At 35.3% G+C, this 25865-nt stretch overlaps 4 protein-coding genes across 5 annotated transcripts; all 4 read left to right on the top strand.

The window, feature by feature from the left end:
• The first annotated feature begins 6419 nt into the window (after positions 1-6419).
• LOC111783552 (protein REVEILLE 1-like) lies at positions 6420-10108 on the top strand. 2 transcript variants are annotated; one of them, XM_023664502.1, is made up of 6 exons: positions 6420-7307; positions 8073-8186; positions 8286-8397; positions 8502-8563; positions 8730-9110; positions 9195-10108. In XM_023664502.1, the coding sequence occupies exons 1-6, from the start codon at positions 7281-7283 to the stop codon at positions 9894-9896; spliced, it is 1398 nt and encodes a 465-aa protein (XP_023520270.1). In that variant the 5' UTR covers positions 6420-7280; the 3' UTR covers positions 9897-10108. The 2 variants fall into 2 exon arrangements, with proteins under 2 accessions (XP_023520270.1, XP_023520315.1); XM_023664547.1 differs by lacking the exons at positions 6420-7307; positions 8073-8186 and having other exon boundaries at positions 8332-8397; positions 8502-8625.
• Positions 10109-11596: 1488 nt separating this feature from the next.
• Positions 11597-14645, top strand: LOC111781053 (expansin-A13-like). Its single transcript, XM_023661459.1, has 2 exons — positions 11597-12147; positions 14036-14645. The coding sequence occupies exons 1-2, from the start codon at positions 11651-11653 to the stop codon at positions 14343-14345; spliced, it is 807 nt and encodes a 268-aa protein (XP_023517227.1). The 5' UTR covers positions 11597-11650; the 3' UTR covers positions 14346-14645.
• A 418-nt stretch (positions 14646-15063) lies between these two features.
• Positions 15064-16541, top strand: LOC111781044 (probable glutathione S-transferase parA). Its single transcript, XM_023661445.1, has 2 exons — positions 15064-15944; positions 16022-16541. The coding sequence occupies exons 1-2, from the start codon at positions 15615-15617 to the stop codon at positions 16364-16366; spliced, it is 675 nt and encodes a 224-aa protein (XP_023517213.1). The 5' UTR covers positions 15064-15614; the 3' UTR covers positions 16367-16541.
• Positions 16542-22047: 5506 nt separating this feature from the next.
• Positions 22048-25019, top strand: LOC111807818 (NAC domain-containing protein 86-like). The gene is made up of 7 exons (XM_023693702.1): positions 22048-22131; positions 22219-22466; positions 22789-23069; positions 23161-23502; positions 23590-24048; positions 24275-24341; positions 24423-25019. The coding sequence occupies exons 2-7, from the start codon at positions 22310-22312 to the stop codon at positions 25007-25009; spliced, it is 1893 nt and encodes a 630-aa protein (XP_023549470.1). The 5' UTR covers positions 22048-22131; positions 22219-22309; the 3' UTR covers positions 25010-25019.
• The last annotated feature ends 846 nt before the right edge of the window (positions 25020-25865 follow it).

Here is a 25865-nt window from a genome sequence, read left to right as displayed (position 1 = left end):
TAGCATGTTTTGTTTTTACTTCGTGCTTCCTAGAAAAAATTTCATGAATTTTGTCGACAATACGTAACGGGTCAAAGCGGACAATTTTGGTGGGCTTGAGCTGTTACAAATGGTATAGAGTCAGACACCAGGCAGTGTGCAGCAAAGACGTTGGGTCCCCAAAGGCGGTAGGTTATGAGATCACATGTTGGTTAGAGAGAGAAATGAAACATTTCTTATAAAAATGTGGAAACTTCTCCTTAGTATATGCGTTTTAGAAACCGTGAGGCTAACGGCGATACGTAACAAGCTAAAGCTGACAATATATGCTAGCGGTGGATTTGGGCTGTTACGAAGTTTTGTTCTTACTCAATGCTTCCTAGAAAAAATTTCGGGAGTTCACCCGACACTAAATGCTTCAAACCAATAACTCTCAATTATTTTTAAGTTTTTCTTAACCGTAATTTCATATCCTGAGATTACTCTGGTGCATATGTGATCTCGATTCATTTATAAATTAATTTGACACATCGTTTTGATATTATGTCTATGTTAATCACTATATCTAAATCACGACAATTTAGTATTTATTACCGACTATTATAACCAATTCTTTCAAGTTAAAATTATAATTTACCCAACATTAATTTGCTTCCTATCAATTTTCTCAAACTACAATTACCGACAATTATTTTAAAACACACGATATTGAAATTATTCATGTTTTTTTTTTTATAAAATATTTGTTAGTTTTAAATTTAATCTCTTGACCATAGTTTCTAACAATTTCATGAATTTTATAATAATATAGTTTTTTACTTATCATAAATTAAAAAAATGAGACTTTTAAAATTTTGAAAACTTATTAAATATAAAATTTGAATTTAATTTAGATTTAAATTTTTAAAAACTCATACAATACTTTTTAAAATTAAAAGGACTATTAAAAACTATTATTTAAAAGTCGAGAATATTATTTCATTTCATTTTAGACCCTTTTGTGAAATAAGAATACTTTTTTTTTAGTGACGTTGGAATGGGACATTACATATATTAAAATTTACATACGTTCGAGACAGATCATATAATAGTCCAAGTCCACCATTAGCAGATATTGTTCGCTTTGGTCTGTTACTTATCATCGTCAATCTCACGGTTTTAAAACGTATAAATCAACTCCCTTTGGAGGCCAATGTCTTCACTGGCACATCGTCTAGTGTTTGGCTCTGATACCATTTGGAATAGTCAAAACCCACCGCTAGTAGATATTATCCATTTTAGCCCGTTACGTATCGCTGTCAATCTCACAATTTTAAAACGTGTTTGCTAGGGAGAGATTTTCACGCTCTTATAAAAAATGTTTCATTCTCCTCTTCAACCAATGTGAGATCACGGAATTGAATTACTCGTGAAACATAGATTCAATCTTGATCCAAGGATGTGATTGGATATATTCATAAATTATTGAAAATCCCATAACCTAATTAATAATTATGTTATAATATAGATAAAAGTGATTTCGATAATTAAATAATTTTTATAATTTAAAAAGCTATAAAATAATGAAGTTTGTAGTTATCTAAGAATTCATAATAGAAAAAAATAAATAGATAGGAAGTTACTAATTCGAACGAATTTTTAGAGCTCCGACCAAAAAAAAATATATTCATATGAAGTCGATAACAATATAATATTATATGCATACATTATTGTATGGAAATGTGATATCTTTTTTGCTTCGGTCCAAAATGACGACATGGTCAACCATCATGATTTTCATACCCTAAAGAGACATGGTCAACCATTACAACGTATTCTCCTTTTAGTTATAGGCTCGGTTCTCGAACAAAGTATACCGTTGAGTCTCCCCTTCTTTGGAGCATATAGATTTGTTACCTATGATGGAATAACGTAACTTTGGGAATGATATGATATTGTCTATTTTGAGTATAAGTTCAGTTTTTTTTTTCTCGAGACTCTGAAAATCCTCAATATTATAATCTGGAATTGAACAGTTACGAGAACGACAAAATATCAACTATTTTTTTTCTCGTTTTTTGCTATTATAGTAGCAAAAACGGCTCATCGCATTACGTAGGGGCAGAGAGAATCTCATCGTTGTCTTGATCGTGCCCGAAAAAGGCTTTTGAAAATGGAGTTTTGCCATCTCTTTGATCTCAAAACATAATTGCTACACTTAAATTCCGAAATTGACCCTATTAAAAGTGGATATTACAAAAAAAGTTGTAGGAAAGCAAATGGCAATTTTGGGTATTAGCCGCCAGAAGGGCAAAACGGTCATAAAAGTTGGTAAAAGTCAAAATCAGTGGCCAACTGTCAGAAAAATAAAATCTAAACTCAAAAGGGCTTTATTTGTCTATAAAATATTTGATGGTGACAATGACAATTAAATCCACAATTTAATTTCATCACATAATTTTTTATTTTTGGAATATTTTTTTTTTATATATATAAAAAAAAAAATTGTTAATTATGGATAACCCAATATATTTGGAAACTTTGGATTTATTTAATTAAAAAAGACATGATTTTTAATAATAATAAATAATTTTTTTTAAAAGGGAAGTTGTTATATGAAATAAAATATATATTAAAATATGGGTAGTGGGTTGTGGTGTGGAATTTAGTGAAAATGGGAAAATGAGTGATGTTTGTTGAAATTAAAGGTACCCATCAAATGGGGTTGTTGGGTTGGATCATGAGCTCCAACCAAAAACACTATTTATTATTTATTTTTTTTAATTAATTTTAAAAATTCAATATCTCGACGAATATATGGTTGAAAATTTATTTATTCGGAGAAAAGATGACCAGAAAAAGTGATATCTGTGGTATTAATTTCGATGCTCATTTGGATCTAACGTAGAAAGTCTAGGGTGGTGGATAGCTGACACCATGTCTCTACTATAGCATATTCTGAGGCATTTTAAATCTAGCATGTGTAGACATGGTTTTGGTGGACAGACATACGGTGTCGTGAAACATCACTATGTCCAATTGACACCAAATTTGAAAAGCTTTTATATTTAATATAGACAGACTACTTCAAGAACGACCTGTTCAAGTTCTTTTTAGAACCTTGACTTTCAAGTTAATGCTTGGGCCCTATCCAGCCCTTCAACAAGCTTATCTCTTACACTCACGTCTAGCCTCTATTTTACTTATGTCTCTCCTTATCCTGGTACACATTATATGGTGTGTTGGATGATGCACCGTTTTTTTCTCGATTATATCATGACACTTGTTTGTCTTGACCCTCATGTTGCTGGATGGGTGCTACTTGAGTGTCACCGCTTTACCTATATGAGGTTTACAACCTATTCTATTCATAATATAGTCGTGAAATTCCTCCCACTTAAACTAGTCATTGTCTTCGATGATTTTTTTGGGACACAATCCCTCAATGGATTGTGACCCAATGTACTATAAAAAAACACTATTTCCTATTTTTTTTTTATTTAATTTTAAAAATTCAATATCTCAACAAATACATAGTTGAAAATTTTGTTTATTTGGAGAAAAGATGACCAGAAAAAATGATAATTGTCGTACTCATTTTGATGCTCATTTGGATCCAATGTACAAAGTCCAGAGTGGTGGATGGCTAACACCATGTCTCTACTATAGCATATTATGAGGCATTTTAAATCTAGCATGTGTAGACATGATTTTGGCGGATAGACGTACGGTGTCGTGAAGCGTCTGTCCACTATCCAATTGACACCAAATTTGAAAAGCTTTCATATTTCATATAGAAAAACTTCAAGAACGGCATGTCCATGTCCAAATTCTCTTTAGAACCCTGACAATCAAGGTTAATGTTTGGGCCTACCCAGCCTTTCAACAAACATGTCTCTTACACTCGTGTCTACATGTGTGCCTCTATCTTGTTTATGTCTTGTCTTATCCTGGCACATATTATATGGTGTGTTGGATAATGCACTGTTTTTTCTCAATTGTATCCTGACATTCATTTGTCTTGGGTCTCACGTGGCCGGATGAGCGCTATTTAAGAGTTATTACTTTACATATATGAGGTTTACAACCTATTCTCTTCACAATATAGTTATGAAATTCCTTCCACTTAAACTAGTCATCGTCTTCGACAACTTTCTCAGGGGCACAATGAATTGAGACACAATGCACTTCCAAGTCGAAAATCATAGTTTAAGAATCTATTTTAATAATTTTTTATTATAATATTTAACATCTATTTTAATATATATTAATTATTTAAAAATTTGTATGATTTAAATTGTAATTTATTTTACTTAATAAAAAAATTAGGAAATACAATTGTCAGATAAAAAAACACAAAATACATATAATAAGAGGGTTTATAGAAATAAAATTAAAAATTTAAAGATAGTGGGCCTAGTTCTAAAATTTATTGGGCCGGCCCAAATTCCTAGCCGACGTCCAATCCAAACATATACTAATTTTGAAATTGAAAAATGTTTTAATTTCAACTCAACCTAACCAAATTTTGTGGGTTGATACTAATTGTTTTAATAATTTATTTAAATTTTTGTTTTTTATAAATATAAAAATATTAGTTTGTAAAATATCTATTCATTTATTTTCATTTTAATACTCTTGCAATAAATTACATTTATTTTATTTATTTGATATGTTATTTGTGTTATTTATTATGGTCATATACATATACAATATTTATGTAACATAAATTGAGGAGATTTTTCAGTATTTTTTTAATATGTCATATTCAATATATTTCTCTTTAAAACAGAATATATTATTTCCTTAAAAAACTAATTACAGTTTATTATCTTAAAAAGTAAATTTAAAGAAATAAATGAAACAAAAATAAATGTCAGGATTTAAAACATTAAATTTATAAATAAAATAAATATAAAAAGTGGTTTGTTATAACTATTTTAAAAATAAAATTCTTAAAATTCAATATGTTTTTACTCTCATTCTGTTGAAAAAAATAATAATAAAAAGAAAAANAAAAAGCTTAGAATTTAAAGGGTAGAGGAAAATCCAGCACCTCATAATTAAATTAATAAAAAAAAAAAAAACCGCCGCTCTAATATCGGCCTTTTGTTCCAGCAACGGTCGTTATTGGTAATATTTGTGGTGGCAATTTAATTTTGGTTTTTTATTTAAAAAATAAAAAAGCTGCAGCCAATCAGAAGGCATCCACAAGGGGTCGATGCTATTGGTGGAAGAGTGTACACGTGGAAAAGTAGACAAGGGAATGTCACGTGGCCAAAAAGCGCAGTTTAGATAATTTAGAGACACTCAAATCCATCCGACATGTCTTTTGATTTTTCATATTTTTTAAAAAATTATTTAAAATTGGAAATTAAATATTCGGTCGCCTCATCCATAATTGAGATATTTAATATATATATATATATTTTTTCTTTATATTCTTGATTTTTTATATTATAAGAAATTGATGAAATTGTAATAAATATATAAAATAATTAGATCGTGGCGGATTTTGATTGGTTGAATTTAGTTTAGGTAATTCTTTGATATATTTGGAATAAAAAGAAATATGGACTAAAGGTCAATTTTAGAAATAAAATAAAAAATCAAATAAAATTTATTTGGCCAAGATTTTTTTGGTTTCGTTTACAAAAAAAGAAAAAAATAATAATATGAAAAGAGCTGTCCACGTCCATATTCAAATAATTTGCATTTTTAATTATGACATATTTTTCATATAAAATAAATAAATAATTATATAATATAATAATAATAATAATAATAAACCTACAAGTTGTTAGTCAATTTTTATTTTACGGATGTATATTTTTTGAGTGATGACGTCATAAATAGGCTTGAAGCTATCCCAATGTACAAGGTGTTGGCCAATACAAGATAATGGAACTGCCACGTGTAATTTAGCTAAACTTCCGACGTGAGCCACAATTTTTTTTTTTTTTTTTTTAAATTCCGCTTTTCGCTTTCCTCTATATTTAATTTTAAAATTTTATTATTAAAAAAATTAAATAATGTGAACTTAAACCAACATTTTCTTAAAAATATATATAGTTCCTATAATTACAGATGTTCATATAATCTACGAGGTCGGGAACTTGATATTGATCTACCTATATAGGACTTTAAACAGAAGATGGAATGCAGATAAGTTCTTTTAATAGAACGAACTTGATCCCGACACAAAATCTCAATTAAAAGAAATGAAAAATATCATAGGGAATAAACTTTTTCGTCCCTACTCCGTTATGTGAACGTCTTTAATAATTAATTATTGCTAGCTCTAAAAGGCGTTATTCTTAACTAATTTGTGATCGTGGCATAATGAATTAAAAATATATTAAAATGTGGAGTTATTTTTTAATATTTAGAAATAGAAAAATAAAAAATAAATAAAAAGCGGTAGCTACTTTTATTCCGCTACATCGGAAGCGAGTGGCGTTGTTCCCGACTTACGTCATCATTTCTCTTCCTTCTTCTTCTTCTTCTTCTTCCTTCACAAATTACATTTTTTTTCTTCTACTCCTTCATTTCTCTTAATTTCATCTCCATTTTCTCTCTTCATCTTCTTCACGCAATCGCCTTCTCGTTCAAGAAGCTGAAGCTCATCCTCCTTCCGTTCGAGTTTCGATTCTGGATTTGCACGGAATCGACTGGTTTTTGTCGAAAATTGGAGTTCAATCTCGATTTCTCAAGTTTTTTCCAGTGTGTCTGTGTTTTTTTTTTTTCTTTTTCTGTTTATTGTTTTCGGTGTAATTAGTTTCTCAAGTTGTTGTGTTCATTTGTAGTGGGTTGTATGTTCTCTGTGTGACCAGGAGTTGTTTGATGTTCAGAATGAAGTTTGTTGTTTGTAATTTTGTTCTCTCGATCTTCTTCGTGATCGAGTGATTAGTTGCTCTTTTTTTAGCTAATGTACGGACGAAATCGTGCTTTGTTTTCCTGAAAGTCTACTGGCGCGAATCTGATTCTTTGTGGTTTTTGAGGTTGAAGCCCTAGGAATTGTGATTCAGAGCCCGATCACTCAATTCTAGGGTTTTGAAGAATTTTATCTCGATAATGAGTTGAATTAGGACTGTTAACGCGCGTTGAAGTTGAACTAAGTCAGTTTGATTCAAGCTGTTGAATTCAAACCGTCGAAAATACGACTGTTTAGGGATTGGTTATTCGGATTGTTGAAAATTCGTGAGGATTTATTGGTTACTGTAAATTCAACGGCAATCAACTAAGTGGAAACGAAAAGAAAAGGACACACAGGTGTTTGGCTCCGTAAAAGCAGAGGAAGATTTTGCACGGCGAGAACATCCATGGGTGCCGCAAACATGCAATCACAAGTATGAATATTCCATTCTTTTCCTCATCCTCTTCTCTCACCCTTTGAGATCGTGTTATTTATTGGTATGAGAACAGAGAATTAATAGGGATAACGTGTTTTATTCTTCTTTTGTTCCTAATGCCCATGTAATGTATTCGATGATTTTTGGTTAGTGTTGCAATTTGAACCAACAGAAATGTACAATCATGCCAAAATCGGCCTCCTAAAATTACTCTTCATAAGTTTTCCAAATATGTCTGCGAAATGTTTGGCATTTTTGGTTTGCTGATTGGTTCGATTTACTATGACAGATGCTATTCAGACATATTCCGACCGTGCACAATTTCTGCTAGTTTTCAGTGATTCTGTTTGCATCTTTTTCTCCTTTTAGTTTTTCATTCAGGAGTTCGTACTTGCCACGAAACTGGGTAGATATTTTCTTCATGCTTCAATTAGTATATACAGGGCATCAGGGGAGAGTGAAGAAAACATAAAATTCTACTCATCTCATCACCATTTTTTCAGTTCTTATCGTCTGTATTGCTTCTTATAATCCATTCCTTGAATTTGGAATTTGGAATCATGCTACATGATCATCATATGCACCTTTTCTTAGACAGTTCTAGAAAATTTAATGTGGTAAGAATCCATTCTGGCTTGAGCTCTAGTAGTTTATTTTCAATACCGGAGCTCTTTTACTTTGTTTAGGAAAAGAATCAATATCTTAACCAGAATCTTTTGTGTAAACGTTATGAACTTGTCTTCTGATTGTTCATTACTGTAGAATGCTGGTGGAGGTCTCTGTTCTGACAACACTAGTTCATCTCTTTATGAATCAACTGCGACTGCTGATCAATTGAAGGACCCTTTTTCAAGCGGGAAAGAATATTGTCCCAAGGTTTTGCTTTCGCTGCCTATTTTCTCTGTTTAAAAAATTTGGTATGTTTCATTTCCAAGCTTTTTTATTCACTTTTCTTCTATGTTTCTCACTGATTAGGCAAGGAAGCCCTACACAATCACAAAGCAAAGAGAAAGATGGAAAGAGGAAGAACATGAAAAGTTTATTGAAGCTCTGAAACTGTATGGTCGTGATTGGCGACAAATAGAAGGTATAGTTGAATAGAAAGAGCATAATGGGCTCATAAACAAACAGAGGATATAGCCATCTTTATTGCATTTTTTTCTCATTCTCTTAATTGATTTTGCCTAACAGATCATGTGGGCACGAAGACTGCAGTTCAGATTCGTAGCCATGCCCAGAAGTTCTTCTCCAAGGTCTAATGCTCTTATTCCAGTTCCCATTATCTACCATAATGTACATATTCCGGTTTATGAATGTAAGTAATTGTCAAGAATCACAAGGCGTGCAAACAATCCTTGAAGGATCAATGCTTGTCCTTCATGATCTTCCAACTTCTCATTGTTTTTCTCGTTGCCTTAGGTCATGCGTAATTCAAACGGATGTACCGCAACTCTTGGAGGATGCATCGAGATTCCTCCTCCACGTCCAAAACGAAAACCAGCGCATCCATATCCCCGTAAAGAAGTACCTGGTTCGCATAAGTTGTCCTCCATTTCAGAACAGACAAGGTCTTTGTCCCCACAGCTTTCAGAAAAGGAATGTCAATCTCCAACGTCAACTGTCGTAGCAGCAGGCGGTTCGGATGCGCTAAATTGCGCCAATTCAAGAATTCATCATGACAGTGCATCTCCAGATTCATCTATTCCATCCTCAGAACCAAACTCATCTTCATTGGACAATGAATCTCCAACAGTAAGCCCTGGGACAGACAATTCAACCCCCCAGGATAAAATTTCAAAGGTGCAGCCTCTTTTTGTTTCATTTTTGATAGCCATCTCTCTCATTGATTGATGCAACTAAAAGCTCTGTTATTTTGGATGACAGAACCTGGAGTTATTTCCGAAGGATGTGAATGAAAAAGATGTCTCTACAAAAGAAGTGTCAATCCAGAGTCTTAAGCTCTTTGGTAGAACTGTATTAATAACAAATCCCCACAAACAAACTCCAACGGTAGAGACCTGTGCGTTTGAGGCTGACCATAAACAGGGCGAAAACCACAAGCAAATATCGCCATGGAACTCCTCCAAGGTTATGGGAAATACAGAGGGCACCTGGAATCATGGAGCTTTCTATTTCATACAACTCAATAGCAGTGACTCAAATCAAGACCCCAGTTCTACAGTCCCGCTATCGTGGTGGAGTTCTTATGGCAGCTACCCACTCTCATTTGTACAATGTTTCAAACAAGCAGATTCAGAGTTGAATCCAGAAGTTGATGATAAGGAAACTCACAAGGATCAATCATGCTGCGGGTCGAACACCGGATCAGTAAACAGCGAGGAAAACGGTGATAAAGATGGAGAAAATGATATCCAAAGCTACAAACTATTTCCCAATAGAGATGGAGATTCAGTTTCTAAAGATGAGTTGATTGGAAAAGCATTGTCTTCTGAGCTAATAAGCAGCCATGAAAAGAACACCAAAGGGTTTGTGCCTTACAAAAGATGCATGACAGAGAGAGCTACAAAGTCCCACTCAATCACAGATGCAGAGAGGGAGGAGAAAAGGATTCGGCTTTGCTTATAGATTCAAATTGAATTTTGTACAGACATAGCATAATGGAGCGAAAGAGGCTTGGTGGTACAATCTCAGGTTCATAAAGAAAGGTACAAATCTGTAAACCACCACTTTCTCAGCATTGTCTTGTTCAGATGAATGTCCTTTACATAAATTGTCTTCCTTTGTTCATTACTAATTATGCCCCTTCTTGTTTACCTAAATAAAACGGTAAATTCTCACTTCCTTGGGTAAAAACCCCCAAGAGGTAATATGATTCGAAAATGTTGAGTAAAGCTACTGGTTTGAAGAGTAGGATTGATCTGTAATGTAATATCATAGTAGAACAAGGGAGAGTTCCACCTTACGCCAACTATTGTTGGGAGGCCAACTATTGTTGGGAGGTGAGGGAGTTCCTTGTTTGGTCTGGGTTGGGTGATTTATCCTTGACGAAGATGAAGCTCGAGTGAAATTAAGTGGAGGTCCAAACTGATGTTGAAGAATTAGCGGATGAGTTGTGGTTAGAGGTGAAATGCCACTCGAACCCACCGCTAACAGATGTTGTTCGCTTTTGCTTGTTACGTATCGTTGTCAACCTCACGGTTTTAAAACGCGTCTGGCTGACGACGATGCATAACGGACCAAAGAGGATAATATCTGCTAGCGGTGGATTTAGTTTGTTATAAATGGTATCAGAGCCAGATATCGAGCGATGTGCCAACGAGGACGCTGGTCCCCAAGGGGGTGGATGTGAGATCCATCGGTTGGAGAGGGGAACAAAACATTTCTTATAAAGGTGTGAAAATCTCTCCCTAGCCGACGAGTTTTAAAATTTGAGGATGACGACGATAGGTAAGGGGCAAAAGCCGGCAATATCTGCTAGCGGTGGATTTGAGTTGTTACATATACCCATTATGTGAATGAAATGATTGACTTTAAGATCGAAAATTCGACCAACTTGTATTTCCAAATAGAAGGAAAAATGACAAGAAGCGGAGGAAAATGATTGTGACACTTTTACTCTCTATAATTGTTCTCATCATTCCATTTTTGTAACGTTCATACATCTATTTATTCACCATTGTACACGAAAAGCGACTAGTACTATTTAGAGTTTGTCATCGGTCGTCTTGTTTCCTCCGCCACCATAGTCCAATCTCCAACTCCTGTCTTGTCCATTGCTGCATAAGATGTGTCCACTGTAACATCAAATAAGTTATAATAACGGCGAAATCATGTCTAGGTTTGTCAGTCCCCAAATCTTCTCCGATCAAATATTGTAATTGTTTTTCTACCTGTTTTCAATGCTATAAAATATTTTCTCTCAAATTTTGACTCAAGGCTCGTCTATATGTCTAAACTGTCTACGAAATAAGATTTTTACTGCTAACTTATTGGTCGGTTTCATCTCGTCATTTTCTATTTTGTTTTTGTTTTGCAAAATCACCAAAATCTCATTTATTTTTGGAATTAATTTAATGATTTCTATCATTAATTCACAAAAGAAAAGAAAAAGCAACTCTTTAAAATCTTTTATCTTCCCCCCTCGATTCCATAACCGACATGTCGGGATAATAAGCAATTGGAGTCACAACCCCATAAAATATAAGAATATATAAATATATATATATATTCTATACGGAACCAACAAAACTATTCACTTCAATTAATTCTTTATTTTATTTTTTTATAAATTAACGCCAATTTCTAAAATAGAAATTCCATTTTTATTTTCTTCCCCACTTTGCCCCTTCCCCCCTCTCTCTCTCTCTCTCTGTGGAGAGATGTCGCCATCTCTTCCAGTTCACTTCCTCTTCACAGTAGCTGTAGCTCTCACATCTCCAGTAGCCTCCCATTTCTCTTCTTCCACCTCCTCGCCGTTGCCGGAGTCAGCTCCGTCTCTCTCCGACTGGAGATCTGCTCGAGCCACCTACTACGCCGCCTCCGATCCTCGTGATGCGGTCGGCGGAGCATGTGGATATGGCGATTTGGTGAAGGCAGGTTATGGCATGGCGACGGTGGGTCTCAGTGAGGCGCTGTTCGAACGTGGCCAGATCTGTGGTGCCTGCTTTCAGCTCCGGTGCGTGGAGGACCTCCGGTGGTGTATTCCTGGCACTTCTATTATTGTCACTGTTACTAATTTCTGTGCACCTAATTATGGCTTCACGGCTGACGGTGGAGGCCGTTGTAATCCTCCTAATAAGCATTTTGTGCTCCCTATTGAAGCGTTTGAGAAGATCGCTATCTGGAAGGCGGGAAACATGCCTGTTCAGTATCGGAGGTATGTGTTCAGTACCTTCTTTCTTGCATTTTCCTTGTCTATCACTTCGACGATCTGGTTTATTTGATTGAGGATCGAAATTGGTTCAACTGTGAGATCTGTGCTTGCTCTGCTAATTTCTCGAGTTTTTCTCGTTTGTAAACAATTGAAATTGCGTTTATATTTCTTGATCTTGTATGTTTTATTTTTAAATTTCAATGTATAATTCTGCTGGGCTGTAGTATCGGGGAGTTTGTTTGTTTCATGATGCAATGTATGATTCACCCTAAATGTCATAGACTAATGAAGATAGTTATCCTTACTTCTACACCCGTAAACTTCCTCTCTTCTAGCCAGTGTGGGACATTGTTCATATTTCCGACAGTGGTGATAATAATCTTCAACTAGTTTCCTTTAGAAATAACAAGGAATGATTTTAGTAATAACTGACATGAACTGTAATGATATTGTGTTTGATAATTTCCTTTAGAAACCTTAAGATGTATGATACTCATGTTGAAAGGCCTCTTGGTTTAGAGGCAGGGGTTCTTGTAATGTAAGTACCTCCTTTTTAGTAATAATATTCTAAAAGATGTTCTTATTAGACTTCTAGATTGAGAATGAACTCACAGAAATCAGTTTGTTGGTTCTCTATATGTGCTTTGTTTGTGCTGACATATTCCATGTGATTGTTCAGTTGGCCTAAGAGTAAGGCAACAAAGATAGAGAAGTTCTTTAGAATCTTTCTTTGTCGATGGATCGAACTGCAAAGGTAGTCATCTAGTGATTTCGTATATGGTTTCCCTTTCCTTTAGAAGAGGTGGTTTTGGATTCAGGAAATTTAAGATATAGGATCTTGATTTTAAATGGCTCTGGTGCTTCTCCCAAGAAGAGTAATTATCTTTGGTACTAGACCAGCGACAGAAAGAGCGGTAAAGACCCTCTTGTTTGGATATTTCTACTTGGAGAGCTAGCGAAGCAGAAACGCACAGTTTTCTTTTTCCACTATCAAGTGCCAGTATCAGATTGATTCCTTCTCTAATTTTAGGTTTCGTACTAGTAGTTTAGTTAGAATTTTCAAGAACCCTTGGATTGACTGTGATTCGATTGCGCCTAAGCTTCCATGTACTTTGGCTCGTCGTAATTCTTAGACAAAATGATGCAAGGCTACTGAAATAGAAGTTGTTGGGGCCTTAAATTTGCAGAGTCCTTAGACATTTGGTTTTGAGAGAGATTCGAGCGAATACACATATCTCGCTGTGGCCCTTGCACAAGAGAGAGTTAATACTAGCAATCAAGTTTAAAAAAGCTACCATTATGCAGATCTCGCGCAAATAGTGCATAAGATTCAAAAGAATGATGATAATTTGAGCCACATTTTTTTGTATATTCGCTGCCGAGCGTTGAGTGTGTCTGATACGAGATTCTCTCTATTTTTCATTGGAGTGAGCCTTTCACTATTTAAGATCTTTTGGACCAGCCTCTTTATGGCCATACTTTCAAAAAGGAAGCTAAAGTTATAAACAAAACTACAAGGTAGTTACATCTGAACTATGACAGGAAAGAAAGAATAGAAATTTCTCCAGCTTCCTTGGAACTTCTGATGTGGTTCTTGACTTGATGATATTAGTGACTTCTTTTCAAAGTTCTTTCCAACACTACTTTTTTGCTTTGTCCAAAACCAGACAATGATTTGTTCAATATTATAGATCACCATTTAAGGAGGGACATTTTGTTTTTAGCCAATGAGAGTAGCTTCTTAGTGAATTCCCTCCCTTGGTGTGGATATCTCATCTTTTTCCCCATTTTACGCCAAATGATAGTACATTAGAATTGTGAGACTATACCAAAAATGGCCCGATCCACAATTTCGGACGAGTCTTAACCTTTGTTGATCTGGCTTTTGTAGGATCAAATGTCGAAAGGAGGGGGGCGTTCGATATACAATTTCTGGGTACGGCATCTACCTCTCAGTGTTGATAAGCAACGTTGCAGGCGCTGGAGATGTCAGTGCTGTAAAGATCAAGGGCTCAAGAACCGGTTGGCTTTCGATGGGTCGAAATTGGGGTCAAAACTGGCACACTAACGCCGATTTGAACAATCAGGCCCTATCCTTTGAAGTCACTAGCAGTGACGGAGTAACAATTACGTCCTACAATGTTGCTCCAAAGAATTGGAACTTCGGACAGACTTTTGAAGGCAAACAATTTGAATCTTGAAATATTTCCACCGTTGAAATTTTGGTCTGTAAAAGTTCTAAATCAGTTTACATTCTCTCCAGTTAGGTATATACAACAAAAGGGTTTCAAGGGTTTTAGCCGAAGGGTAATAGAATTTGATTTTGATTTCTTCATCAAGTGCACAAGAACAGTGCTCCTCTAAATGAGGTTTTTGGATGGTATGGTATTTGTGAAGGATAAGCATATAGCAATTAGATCTAGTTAAGGATAGCTTTATATATTGTATTCTCCATAATTTAATCTTCATGAGGGGTTTCCCTTAGAAATTAGAGGAACTAATGAGGTCAAATTTCTATCCATTTTTTTATGAAATTTGAAAGATGATTTAGAAACCTTCCTTCTCCAAAATGATATCTAGAGATGTCCACGAGGCAGAACGAGGATGGATAAGCCTTTTCCGTCTCCATCCTCACCTCCTAGGGGTAAGATAGGTCATGAACCCTGTAATCCCTGTCTTTGACCTCGAGGATGGAGAAGCCTTCCCCGTCTCCATCCTCACCTCCTAGAGGTAAGAGGGGCCAGGAACCCTGTAATCCTCGTCTTTGATCTCGAGGATGGAGAAGCCTTCCCCGTCTCCATGCTCACCTCCTAGAGTTAAAGAGGGGTCAGGAACCTTGTAACTCTGTCTTTGATCTCGAGGATGGAGAAACTTTCCTTATCTCTATCCTCACCTCCTAGAGGTAAGAGGGGTCAAGAACAGGAAATGTAATTCTCGTCCTTGACCCCATTTAGTTAACAGGAATAAATCTCTCTCCATTCTCTTTCTCTTTTTCATTTAAATAAAAATTGTTCACCCCACAAATTAAATAGACACGGATTTCATGGATTAAATGGATATCTATATCGAAACATACGATAAATTATAATATATGAAAAGTGAAGTGTTCGAAATTAGTATACTACAAACATTGTGAAACACAATTATTTGGAAGCATTAACACAAATAAAACAAAAGGCCAAGTCATTGTAATCATAATTTCTTTCATTATATATACACTTCCTTGTTGGGCCGTCCCTATGCTCTCCATTATTTCAATTACTCCAATGTTCTTTTCACTTGGGTATTATCCATTTTAGTCCCTATACTTTCATTTCTATCTCAATTTAACCCCTATACTTTCAATTATTTACACTTAGTTCTCATCTCTATATAAACATCTTCATCTTCCTCTCAATTTACAAGCATTCAAACCAAAAACAAAGAGAGAGAGAAAGAGGAGCCTTTTGAAAGAGGGAGAAAAAGGTAAAATGTCCAAAGATGAGATTATAATTTTGGATTGTATCCTAAGTCCATTTTGCATGAGGGTTAAGATTGCTTTGAATGAGAAGGGCGTGAGCTATGAGAGCAAAGAAGAGGACTTGTTTGGTTGGAAAGGTGGCAAAAGTGAGCTATTACTCAAATCTAACCCTATCCATAAGAAAGTCCCTGTTCTCTTGCATAATGGTAACCCACTTAATGAAAGCTCCAACATTGTCACCTATATTGACGAGACATGGCCTTCTTCTTCCCCTCTTCTTCCATCTTCCCCCTATGAAAGAGCTCGAGCTCGCTTCTGGATCGACTACATCGACAAAAAGGTTTGTGTTCTTCATAATCCAATCACGTATTTCATGTCGTATACTCGAAAAACTTACGAATTTTTGCACTTGGCAAGGTTTTCGAGACGGGTGGCAAGATTTGGAGGAGTAATGGAGATGAACAAGAGGTAGCCAAGAAGGAGTTCATTGAGATTTTGAAGCAATTGGAGGAAGCTTTAGGGGATAATGATTTCTTTGGAGGAGAAAGGTTTGGGATTGTGGATGTGATTGCTATCCCTTTCAGTTGTTGGTTCTATGCTTTTGAGAAAGTTGGGGGCTTTAAAGTGGAAGAACATTGCCCAAAGCTATCAAATTGGGAGAAGAGGTGCTTGTTGAAGGAGAGTGTGGGTAGTGTCATTCCTAGCCCTGAGATGGTGTATGGGTTTGTGAGCTCCATGAGGAACAAGCTTGGGCTTGAATAGAAACATGTTGTCAAAGACAAATTGTTGTTTTTCACTTTGAATGGTGGGTTTTGTGTGTTTGTGTGGAATAATGAGCTTGAATTGTGAAGCTTTTGATAGATTTGGTGGGGTTGAATTTGTGTATTGTTGTGAACTATGTGAGTTTTATGGCTCATCTTCTCAATTTGGTGTGTTAAATTATATACATCTAAGACAAGATGGGTAATGGTTGATCGGTTGATTTCTTATGTTTTTTGGTTGAGCTCTACACCTATTTACACGCAGAGATATTTGTTTCACTCGTGAGTTCGAGACCCCAGGAGGACTTGTCCTGAATGAGGTGAGAAATCTCCATTTGAATGGGGATGAGAGAGGGAGAGGGAAGAGATTTCTCCCTCTTAACTAAACGAAGCTAGAGATGAAATCTCCATTTGAACGGGAATGAGAGAAGGAGGGAGAGAAATTTCTCCATGTTAGCTAAATGGGGTCATAAATGAAATCTCCATTTGAACGGGAATGCGAGAGAGATGAGAAATTTTTCCCTATTAGTTAAACGGGTCAGAGATGAAATCTCCATTTGAACGGGAATGAGAGAGAGAGAGAGATGAGAAATTTTTCCCTATTAGCTAAACGGGCCAAAGATGAAATCTCTATTTGAACGGGAATGTGAGAGGGAGAGGGGAGAAGTTTCTCTCAACTATATGGGACCAGAGATGAAATCTCCATTTGAACGGGAACGAGAGAGGGAGAGGGGAGAGATTTCTCACTGTTACCTACATGGACCGAGCGAGAGAAGAAAAGGGGAGAGATTCTTAAATCTTACCTACATAGATTAGAAATCAAATAAATAAACATCGAAGCTTATGAAATATTGTCAATTGTTTTACATTATATATATAGGAATTTTTTTCCCTATAACATAAAAAATAAATGAAAAATCTTGTGTGGATGTGAATTAAAATAGGAGACGGAGATGGGACAGGAAAGCGTTCATCGTTCATCGTTCATCGTTCATCGTTCATCGTTCATCATCTGCTCCTCTCCTCGTAGACATCTTTATTTACGAATTTTTCATCCACAATCCTCATTCCTACCTCGTAGACATCTCTATTTACACGTTTCTAGACTTATTTATTAACCAACATCATAATAAATTAAAATTATATAGCGTAACGGATCGGTATAACCCGATAAAATTATATTTGATTTAAAAATCTTAAACATAAGAAAAGCATATACAATTTGATCCTCCTTAAAAGAAATTGAATAGGGAGCACAGTTAAGTTTCCCAACATCGTAATTCACAAAGATTCATCTTTTTTCCAAAATTATTTAATAATCGGTTGCAACAACCTTTCCTTTACCCTCTAAGCTTCCTTAATTTAATTAAATATTATGACAAAATAATAATAATTATTATTATTATAATAAATAAATAATAAAAAGAAAAAGAAAAAGAAAAGGAGCTGTCACCAGGATTTCTTTCGGTGGCAGCTTCAAGGCGCTTGACATCATTTAATTAATTAGTTAATTAATTAATATCTTTTTTTTTTTTTGGCTATATAAAATATTCCAAACTTCCTCTCCATACCTTTACATAATCATAATAATAATAATAATAATAATTATTATTATTTATAAGATATTATTGTTTTTTATTAGAATATTTTATTAAAAAAATTTAAATAGTCATACTAAAAAAATATCCATTTTAAAGATATTTAAAAAAAAAATTAAATTTTTTCTTTCGAAATCCAAATTCCACGAAAATAAATAAATAATTTCACGGGATGAGAATTGAAATATACAACGAGGAATAGGATGAAAGTGAAAACTCTATCACATTTCTAATCCACTATTCGGACGTCTCTAATCAAAATAATAAAATTTAAGTTCAAATCTCAAGCAATGTGATGAAAATCCTAGTACTGAGTCATGCGCTTTAGCTATCACGTGGTCGAGATCTATGTGACGGACAATATCCTTAATTTATTTATTCACTTATTCAATTCACGATCATATATTCAAAGGAAAGATTGATTATGAACGAAGAACGGTATTTGAAATAAGAAAAATGTGATATTTGATGTTGGTATAATATAAGTATATTAGTATATTATATTATGAGTTTGGAAAGATGAGCAAGTTATGTATATGTAATGCGTAGGTTATGGTGAAACAAAAGATGCCATTTTTGGCGCAACGTTTTAATTTTGGAGTCTTCTGTTTCTTTTTATTATTTATTATAACATCATTGGTCTTGTTTTCATTCACACTATCCCTACGTTGTAGCCCATAGGGACACAATAGATTCTTTGCCTTCCAATATATATATTTCTATTTAATTTTCTAAATATTTTGAAAAAGACAACAAAACAACGAATCACGGAATCACGGACGTAGAATTAGACAAGTGCAACAAATAGTAGTATTAGTGTAACAGCTCAAGCTCATCGCTGATAGATATTGTCTGTTACATATCGCTATCAACCTCACCGTTTTAAAATGGGTTTGCTTGGAAAAGGTTTCCACTGCTAGCATATATTGTCTGTTTTGGCCCATTACGTATCATCGTTAGCCTCACAGTTTTAGAATGAGGTTTCCACACCCTAATAAGGAATGTTTCGTTCTCTTCTCTGACTAATGTGGGATCTCATAATTGGTCATTCTTTTCTTTGCGACGCTCTTTTAGGAGCATATTCTCTTATCGAAAACAAACCAATATACCAAATATAGGAAGTTAGGGACATGAACCTATGAAAAACTTTAGGGTTAAGGACATTATTAGTAGCCGCAATATGAACATTGAGGCAATTGAAGCTCGAGCTTTTATTGGACCAAATCAATTATTGGGATCCCTTTATGCTCCATACGAAAACCCGTCATGGCATACACATTCATTTCGAGCTACCTTCGTATATCCAATTAACATAACATATCGTCTTTCAACATTTCGACAATAGTTTGATTTGTTGCCTCTAATCTTACTTATTGCCTTAATTTGACTTTCATTCACACTCTTCTTCATGTGTTGGATGATCCACTGCCCTCCTCAATCGCATCATGACACTTATCAATTTCGATCCTCACGTAGTTCAACGAGCATCACTCGCTTGTCGCCTTTCGACAGACTGCATACGAGGGTCACAACCTACTCTTTTTTAGTACAATTATAATCCAAATCAAAAGTCACAAACATACTCTTTTTTTCATGAAGAACACTGTCAAAGTCTGGATGTAAATTGGATAGATTAATGTCTCCTTTTGTGAGATCTCACATCGGTTAGAGAATAGAACGAAACATTCCTTATAAGGGTGTGGAAGCCTCTCCCTAGCAGATGTGTTTTAAGATCATGAGGCTGACGACAATACGTAACGAGCAAAAAATGGATAGTATCTACTAGGTGTGGGCTTGAGCGGTAAACACCTTTAACCTAATCGAGAAGTTATTATAGGACATGACACGTACTACAGTGGATAGTTTTGTCATCCATTATTCAACGTCAGACTTCTCTCTTTGGATAAGGTCGATGTTTCTTTTTTTTAGTTATTTTACATTAAACGCTAAATTTGTCAATTTTCGCATGATTTAAACAATTGAAGTATCGATCATCTGATCTATTAGTCAAGAGTTTAAATTCTCGTAATTTTTGTAATAAAAAAAAATTCATACATATAATTATTGCAAAAAAGAAATTAAAGAAAAAGAAAAGGAGTTAGATGAAGACATAAAGGGGAAAAGCACAAAAAAGGTTGATTGATGAAATGGAAAAGCATTGATTGGGAGAATTTGGAACATTTCCATTTCCCAACCATAACTAACTTCTCTTTTACACATCATCCTCTTCTGCCACGTGGCTTTCTTCACGTGGACAAAGCTGGCCCCACATGGCCCCCCCATCTTCCCGCCACTCCGCTTTTTCTCTTCCTTCATTTTCTATTCCTCGCCGATCTTTTGCCGCCCATTTTTTTTTTTTTAATTACGATTTTATCTAATAAATTTAATTCAACTTCTATCAATTAAATTTTTTTTTTAGAAATTTTTGAATTTTATGTATATAATTTTAAACGTGTTAAAAATATATATAAATAGATGGAAGTGTAACGACCCATATCAAGGATTCATATAAGGATTTGAATTTTGAATTCGACGCTTCATAGCCCTAACATTCTCCTACATCTCGTACGATATGGTTGTGTTACTTACTCTTCGCTTATTAAGAGCGAAGACTATCCTTACAAACTAACACGAGTTCTTCCAGCATACTTAGTCCTCATTCACATGCATCTCAGAAAAATTTATGGGAGATAAATTAACATAGAATTCATCAAAGGAAAACATGTTTAACCGTGGAGTTCTTATGATTGAGTCACTTAAAAGGACAGTGCATCTTGTTGATATATGTGGTGACTTTCAATTCTTTTAAATTTTTATTACTCATTTTATCCTCAAGATCGCTCTCATTCAGATATACTCTTGGTTCATTCATGTACCTCTCATTTATCGGGAAGTGCAGGAATACCGACTTATTGTGCATGATAATCAACCCGTTTCAGTTATTAAAACATTATAGATTTATGTTATTAATTGTTGTTATTAGATATATTAAACTTCCACATGGGTTCTTATGCGTATGATTGACTAAACAAATGGTGTCTCCTCGATTGGTGTGGCCAAGAGTAATAATACAACGTGATCATGTCTTTGCTTTTGCAGTAAAAAAAACCTATTTCAATATTAATTTCACAAACTTTTTTTTTAATTTCTAATTAACGTAACCATCCAAGCTCATTGCTAGTTGATATTGTCTGTTTTGACTCGTTACATATAGTCGTTAATCTTACGATTTTAAGACGTGTCTATTAGAAAGAGATTTCCACACCCTTATAAGAAACGCTTCGTTCCCATCTTCAACAGATGTGAGATCTAAACCGTAAAATTGACGGCGATACGTAACAAACTAAAGCTAACAAGGTGTAACCAAATATTTTAAATATACATACATAAATATTATTTTAAAATGACGTCATTATACATGGTTCTAATAATTAGGGTTTTGTTTCTTATTCTCTCGATGCCATTCAGCGTCCAAATTCTTAGATCGACATTCCCACATTGTTGGCCATATGTTGTACGTCAATTCAAAGTCTAAACTCGATTCAATCAAGCGATTCAGTTTGAGCCTCAAGTTAACTCTCGATCCCAACCGATAACCGATAACCCTAGATTACAACAGATTTAGACCACAACTATAGTTTGATTGATGAAGGTAGCTCGATCAAAACTAGTAGTTTATTAGGGACCCTCTAAATGATAATTGAAAGAAAAGGAAGATATTAGAGTATATGGTGAAAAGAAATGAAAAACAAAAAAAGGTGGCGGTTTTTGGGATAATAAAATGGATCGGGAGAGACAAAGAAAAGGGGAATGTGAAAGAGACAATAGTTGTCCAACAAGAGTGGATTAAGTTAAGGTGGTTTGGTTTGGTTTGATTGTTCCTTGTACAACACAAATCCACGACAAAAAAAAAAAAACAAAAACAAAACAAAACAAAATTAAACTCCATGTGAATCCGAATCCAAGAAAGGAGAAGTAGGAAGCATGGGATAATTTGTATGCAAAATAATTGATTAATGAAAAGCAGCTAAAGCCAACACAATACCTTGTTCTTCTTTTACCACCTTTTTCTTTTTGTTTGCATCTTAACAGAACCCCTTCATATCCAATCCCAACCTCTCTCAATCTCTCTCTCTCTCTCTCTCTCTCTCATTTTTCATCTCCAAAGGTGTCTCTCTCTCTCTCTCCCTCTCTCTCTCTCTCTCTCCCAAACTATCTGAGCTGACCCATATGATATTTATGTGTGTTTTTGTAGGGTTTTGGAGGTGAATCATTTGGTGGGTTGGTCTCAAGTGTTTTTGTTTTGAGGCCTCTCCTCCTCCTCCTCCTCCACTTTTGTTCATCCCATGGCTCCTGTTTCATTGCCTCCCGGCTTCCGATTCCATCCCACCGATGAAGAACTCGTTGCGTACTACCTCAAACGCAAGATCAATGGCCGGGAAATTGAGCTCGAGATCATCCCTGAAGTCGATCTCTACAAATGTGAGCCATGGGATTTGCCAGGTACTCTTTTGATTTTTCAGTTCTTGAATATATATCTCTACTCGTACGAGATATTTTTAGTGGAATCTATGAATCGATCGAAATAAATTTTGTTTGTGGTGAGGGATTTAACTTTATTAAAGAAAAGTGGTCTCTATAGAGACAAATATTACCCTAAACAGTCAAGTCAAAAAGAAAGCTAGAAATGAACGATGGGTTATAGAAAAGTATCAATGGCTTCAAAGCTTCGAATCAAATGCTTTGAAAGTTTTCATGTTCATAAAAATTAGTAAATGAATTAAATTAGGTTTTCTTTGATTTTTTTTTTCGCAAATTGTTACAGGAAAGTCGTTGCTTCCTAGCAAGGATCTCGAATGGTACTTCTTCAGCCCTCGAGATCGAAAGTATCCAAACGGGTCAAGAACCAATAGAGCAACGAAAGCGGGATATTGGAAAGCCACTGGCAAAGATAGGAAAGTGAATTCCCAATCGAGAGCTGTTGGGATGAAGAAAACCCTAGTGTACTATCGCGGTCGAGCCCCGCACGGCGCTCGTACCGATTGGGTCATGCACGAATATCGTCTCGATGACCGGGAATGTGATGTCCCTTCTTCTGGTTTACAGGTTCTCTATCTTTTCCCGATCATAACCTATTAATTTAACCTTGTGAGTGAACAGTGATTTGTTCTAATCGATTATTTTCTTTGTAATCCAGGATGCTTATGCACTTTGTCGTGTGTTCAAGAAGAGTGCGACAATAGCTCCAAAAATAGAAGAGAATCAACAATATTGTAATATAACCTCGTCTTCTAATCAATTCATTAACAGTGATCAATCTTCTGAACTTTACTCAGAAGGAAGATGTGAAGAACCCGAGAGCTCAAATTATTCGATGCCGTTCGATGGCTTCCAATCCCATCAAGTTAATAAAGATTGTTCATTTGACATGTTTGGTGGAAGAAGAGAAGGAAAATGGTCTCAATTCTTATCTCAAGAAGCCTTTAATTCAGCCCCTTCATTCCCAAGTTATGCAAATATTCCATACCCTCCTTCCAAGGTGAGTATCAATTTAGGTCAAAGTTTCCTTTTTTATTCAATATTCATATCAATTTCATGATATTCCTTCATGGGGTTGTTCTTGAAGGTGGACATAGCATTAGAATGTGCAAGGTTACAACACCGTTTCACTTTGCCACCGTTGGAGGCGGAGGGTTTTCCCAACTCGAGCTACTCCGATCACTTCAAAATGCCACAACCGGTGGAGCCAACCATGCTCGGTGGTTCAAGCGAGACGTCGACCGACATATTACAAGAGATTCTTTCTGTAGCTCAGGCCTCTCAAGAGCTTGCCAACCAATCTTCTGTAGTTGAAACAACAACATGGGATGGAGGGCTTGCCAATGTTTATGGTTGTTCCAATGAGGATTTCAATTTCATGGGTAACAAAGATGGCTTCCATGATTGGAACTCCTCTACAAGATTTCATGTCGAGAGCTCGTGGGACGATCCATTCTCTAAGTGTATAGAGGTCGGTAATGTTGGTGACGAGATCCCGGTGGAGAACTTACGATGGGTCGGAATGTCTAATAAAGATCTCGACAAGGTATAAACTTTTACATTTTTTATATATTAGGGTTTGTTGAAATTTATTACCTTTTCATTGAAAACCACTTTAGAAGAGCTTTATGATTTCAAAAACAACAAATTTGTAAAAATTTGTTCGGATAACCATTTAAAAATGTTTTTTTTCTCATTTTTTTTATGTGTATTATCAACGACAACCTATTTTTCCTCAAAAATGAGATTATAATTTCATGATTTGAATATAGAATTGCATGGAAGAATCCAAGCTAGTTCCCATTGAGAATATTTCAAGCTTCCCAATTGAAGAACAAGGTAACATATAAATCACTTTAATAATACAAACGATTAAATTTATCGTAATTTATTAACTCAAATAAAATTTCTGATTAGCAGTCAATGGTCAAATGAACGATTTCTCGCTCACATTCATAAACGAGGATGACTCGAATGCGAACAACTTCGTCATGGAAGGATCAGGAAACTCCATAGTCAACTATTCGAGCTCCCCGAGTTTCGAGGTGGTCGAAGAAATCAAAGTCAACCACGGTCTCTTCATCTCAACAAGACAAGTAGCTGAGACATTCTTCCACCAAACAATGCCTTCAGAGACTGTTAAAGTTCAAACCTTGACCTCTTTCATGGCACCAAATTTCATCAGCTTCCATGAAAGAACACCTCAAAAGACAGCTTCTTTCTTCAATGGGTCATCTTTGAAGAAGCCATGGAAGAGCTTACAAAGGAAAATTGTTTCAATTCTTGAAATTCTGATGATCTTTGTTAGTGTGTTTAGTGAAGAAGAAGAAGAAGATGATGATGATGATGATAATAATAATGGTGAAGGGGAGAAATTGTTAAGTGAAGAAGAAGAATTGAGATCAAAGGGGAAAGGAGAAGGTTTGAATATGATTTTGAAGAAGACAGCCATTTTCTTTAGCATTGCTTCTTTGGCTCTTTGTTCCATTTGGGCTAATTATAATTGATTTTTTTTTTTTTTTTTTTTTTTTTTTTTTTTTTTTTTTTTTTTTTTTTTTTNTGTTGTAAGTGGAGAGGGCAGAAACTTAGCTTTTCTCTCATCATTTCAATGAAAATCCATGTTTTTTTTTATACGGTTGTCTTTCGAGTTTCCATTTCGGACTTTCTCTCAAACGGAGAGGTTTCTATACTCTTATGAAGAGTGTTCCGTTCTCCTCCCCAACCGATGTGGGATATCACATCCACTCCCTTTGGGGCCCAGCGTCCTCGTTGGTACTCGTTCCCTTCTCCAATTGATGTGGGACCTTCTAATACACCCCTTCGGGGCCCAACGTCCTTACTGACACACCGCCTCGTGTCCACCCCCTTTGGGGCTCAATCTCTTTGCTAGCACATCGCCTAGTGTCTGGCTTTGATACCATTTGTAACGGTCAAAACCCATCACTGGCAGATATTGTCCTCTTTGAGCTTTCCCTCAAGGTTTTTAAAATGCTTCTGATAGGAAAAGATTTCTACACTCTTATAAAGGGTGTTTCGTTCTCTTCTCCAACCGGTGTGAGATCTCACACCATCATCTTCTTGTTCATCCTCCACGTGGGTGTGCAAGTTTCTTGATGAACACTCTCGATCCTCACAAACGAAACTAGATCTGATTCAAAAGTAGATTTATATTTTGGAAAAATAAGCCAAATAGTTAAAAGTATAACAAGTTTAAGAATTTGAGAATGTGGTTTAGATACCTTCAATGACGTTTTCATAACTACTTATATGTGGGTTGACCTAGAGTTTCCTTCCTCTTCGAAAAAGGGTTAAGAGAGTCGAACGTGGACTCCTTTCATAACTCATCGGGTCGTGGGTGTGTAA

This window comes from Cucurbita pepo, chromosome LG01 (assembly GCF_002806865.2).
Source record: "Cucurbita pepo subsp. pepo cultivar mu-cu-16 chromosome LG01, ASM280686v2, whole genome shotgun sequence".
NCBI classification, from domain to species: domain Eukaryota; kingdom Viridiplantae; phylum Streptophyta; class Magnoliopsida; order Cucurbitales; family Cucurbitaceae; genus Cucurbita; species Cucurbita pepo.
The sequence above is the reverse complement of the archived record's forward strand: the minus strand, read 5'-3'. Positions and strand labels throughout refer to the sequence as shown.

Excerpts from the sequence above, each read along its gene's own strand:
- LOC111783552 (XM_023664502.1), top strand. The coding sequence starts at position 7,281 with ATGGGTGCCGCAAACATGCAATCACAA. Across the intron at positions 7,308-8,072 it reads CCGCAAACATGCAATCACAA|AATGCTGGTGGAGGTCTCTG; the intron begins GTATGAATATTC and ends TCATTACTGTAG. Across the intron at positions 8,564-8,729 it reads CCCAGAAGTTCTTCTCCAAG|GTCATGCGTAATTCAAACGG; the intron begins GTCTAATGCTCT and ends TCGTTGCCTTAG.
- LOC111781053 (XM_023661459.1), top strand. The coding sequence starts at position 11,651 with ATGTCGCCATCTCTTCCAGTTCACTTCCTCTTCACAGTAGCTGTAGCT. Across the intron at positions 12,148-14,035 it reads ATGCCTGTTCAGTATCGGAG|GATCAAATGTCGAAAGGAGG; the intron begins GTATGTGTTCAG and ends TGGCTTTTGTAG.
- LOC111781044 (XM_023661445.1), top strand. The coding sequence starts at position 15,615 with ATGTCCAAAGATGAGATTATAATTTTGGATTGTATCCTAAGTCCATTT. Across the intron at positions 15,945-16,021 it reads TCGACTACATCGACAAAAAG|GTTTTCGAGACGGGTGGCAA; the intron begins GTTTGTGTTCTT and ends GCACTTGGCAAG.
- LOC111807818 (XM_023693702.1), top strand. The coding sequence starts at position 22,310 with ATGGCTCCTGTTTCATTGCCTCCCGGCTTCCGATTCCATCCCACCGAT. Across the intron at positions 22,467-22,788 it reads TGAGCCATGGGATTTGCCAG|GAAAGTCGTTGCTTCCTAGC; the intron begins GTACTCTTTTGA and ends AAATTGTTACAG. Across the intron at positions 23,503-23,589 it reads TTCCATACCCTCCTTCCAAG|GTGGACATAGCATTAGAATG; the intron begins GTGAGTATCAAT and ends TTGTTCTTGAAG.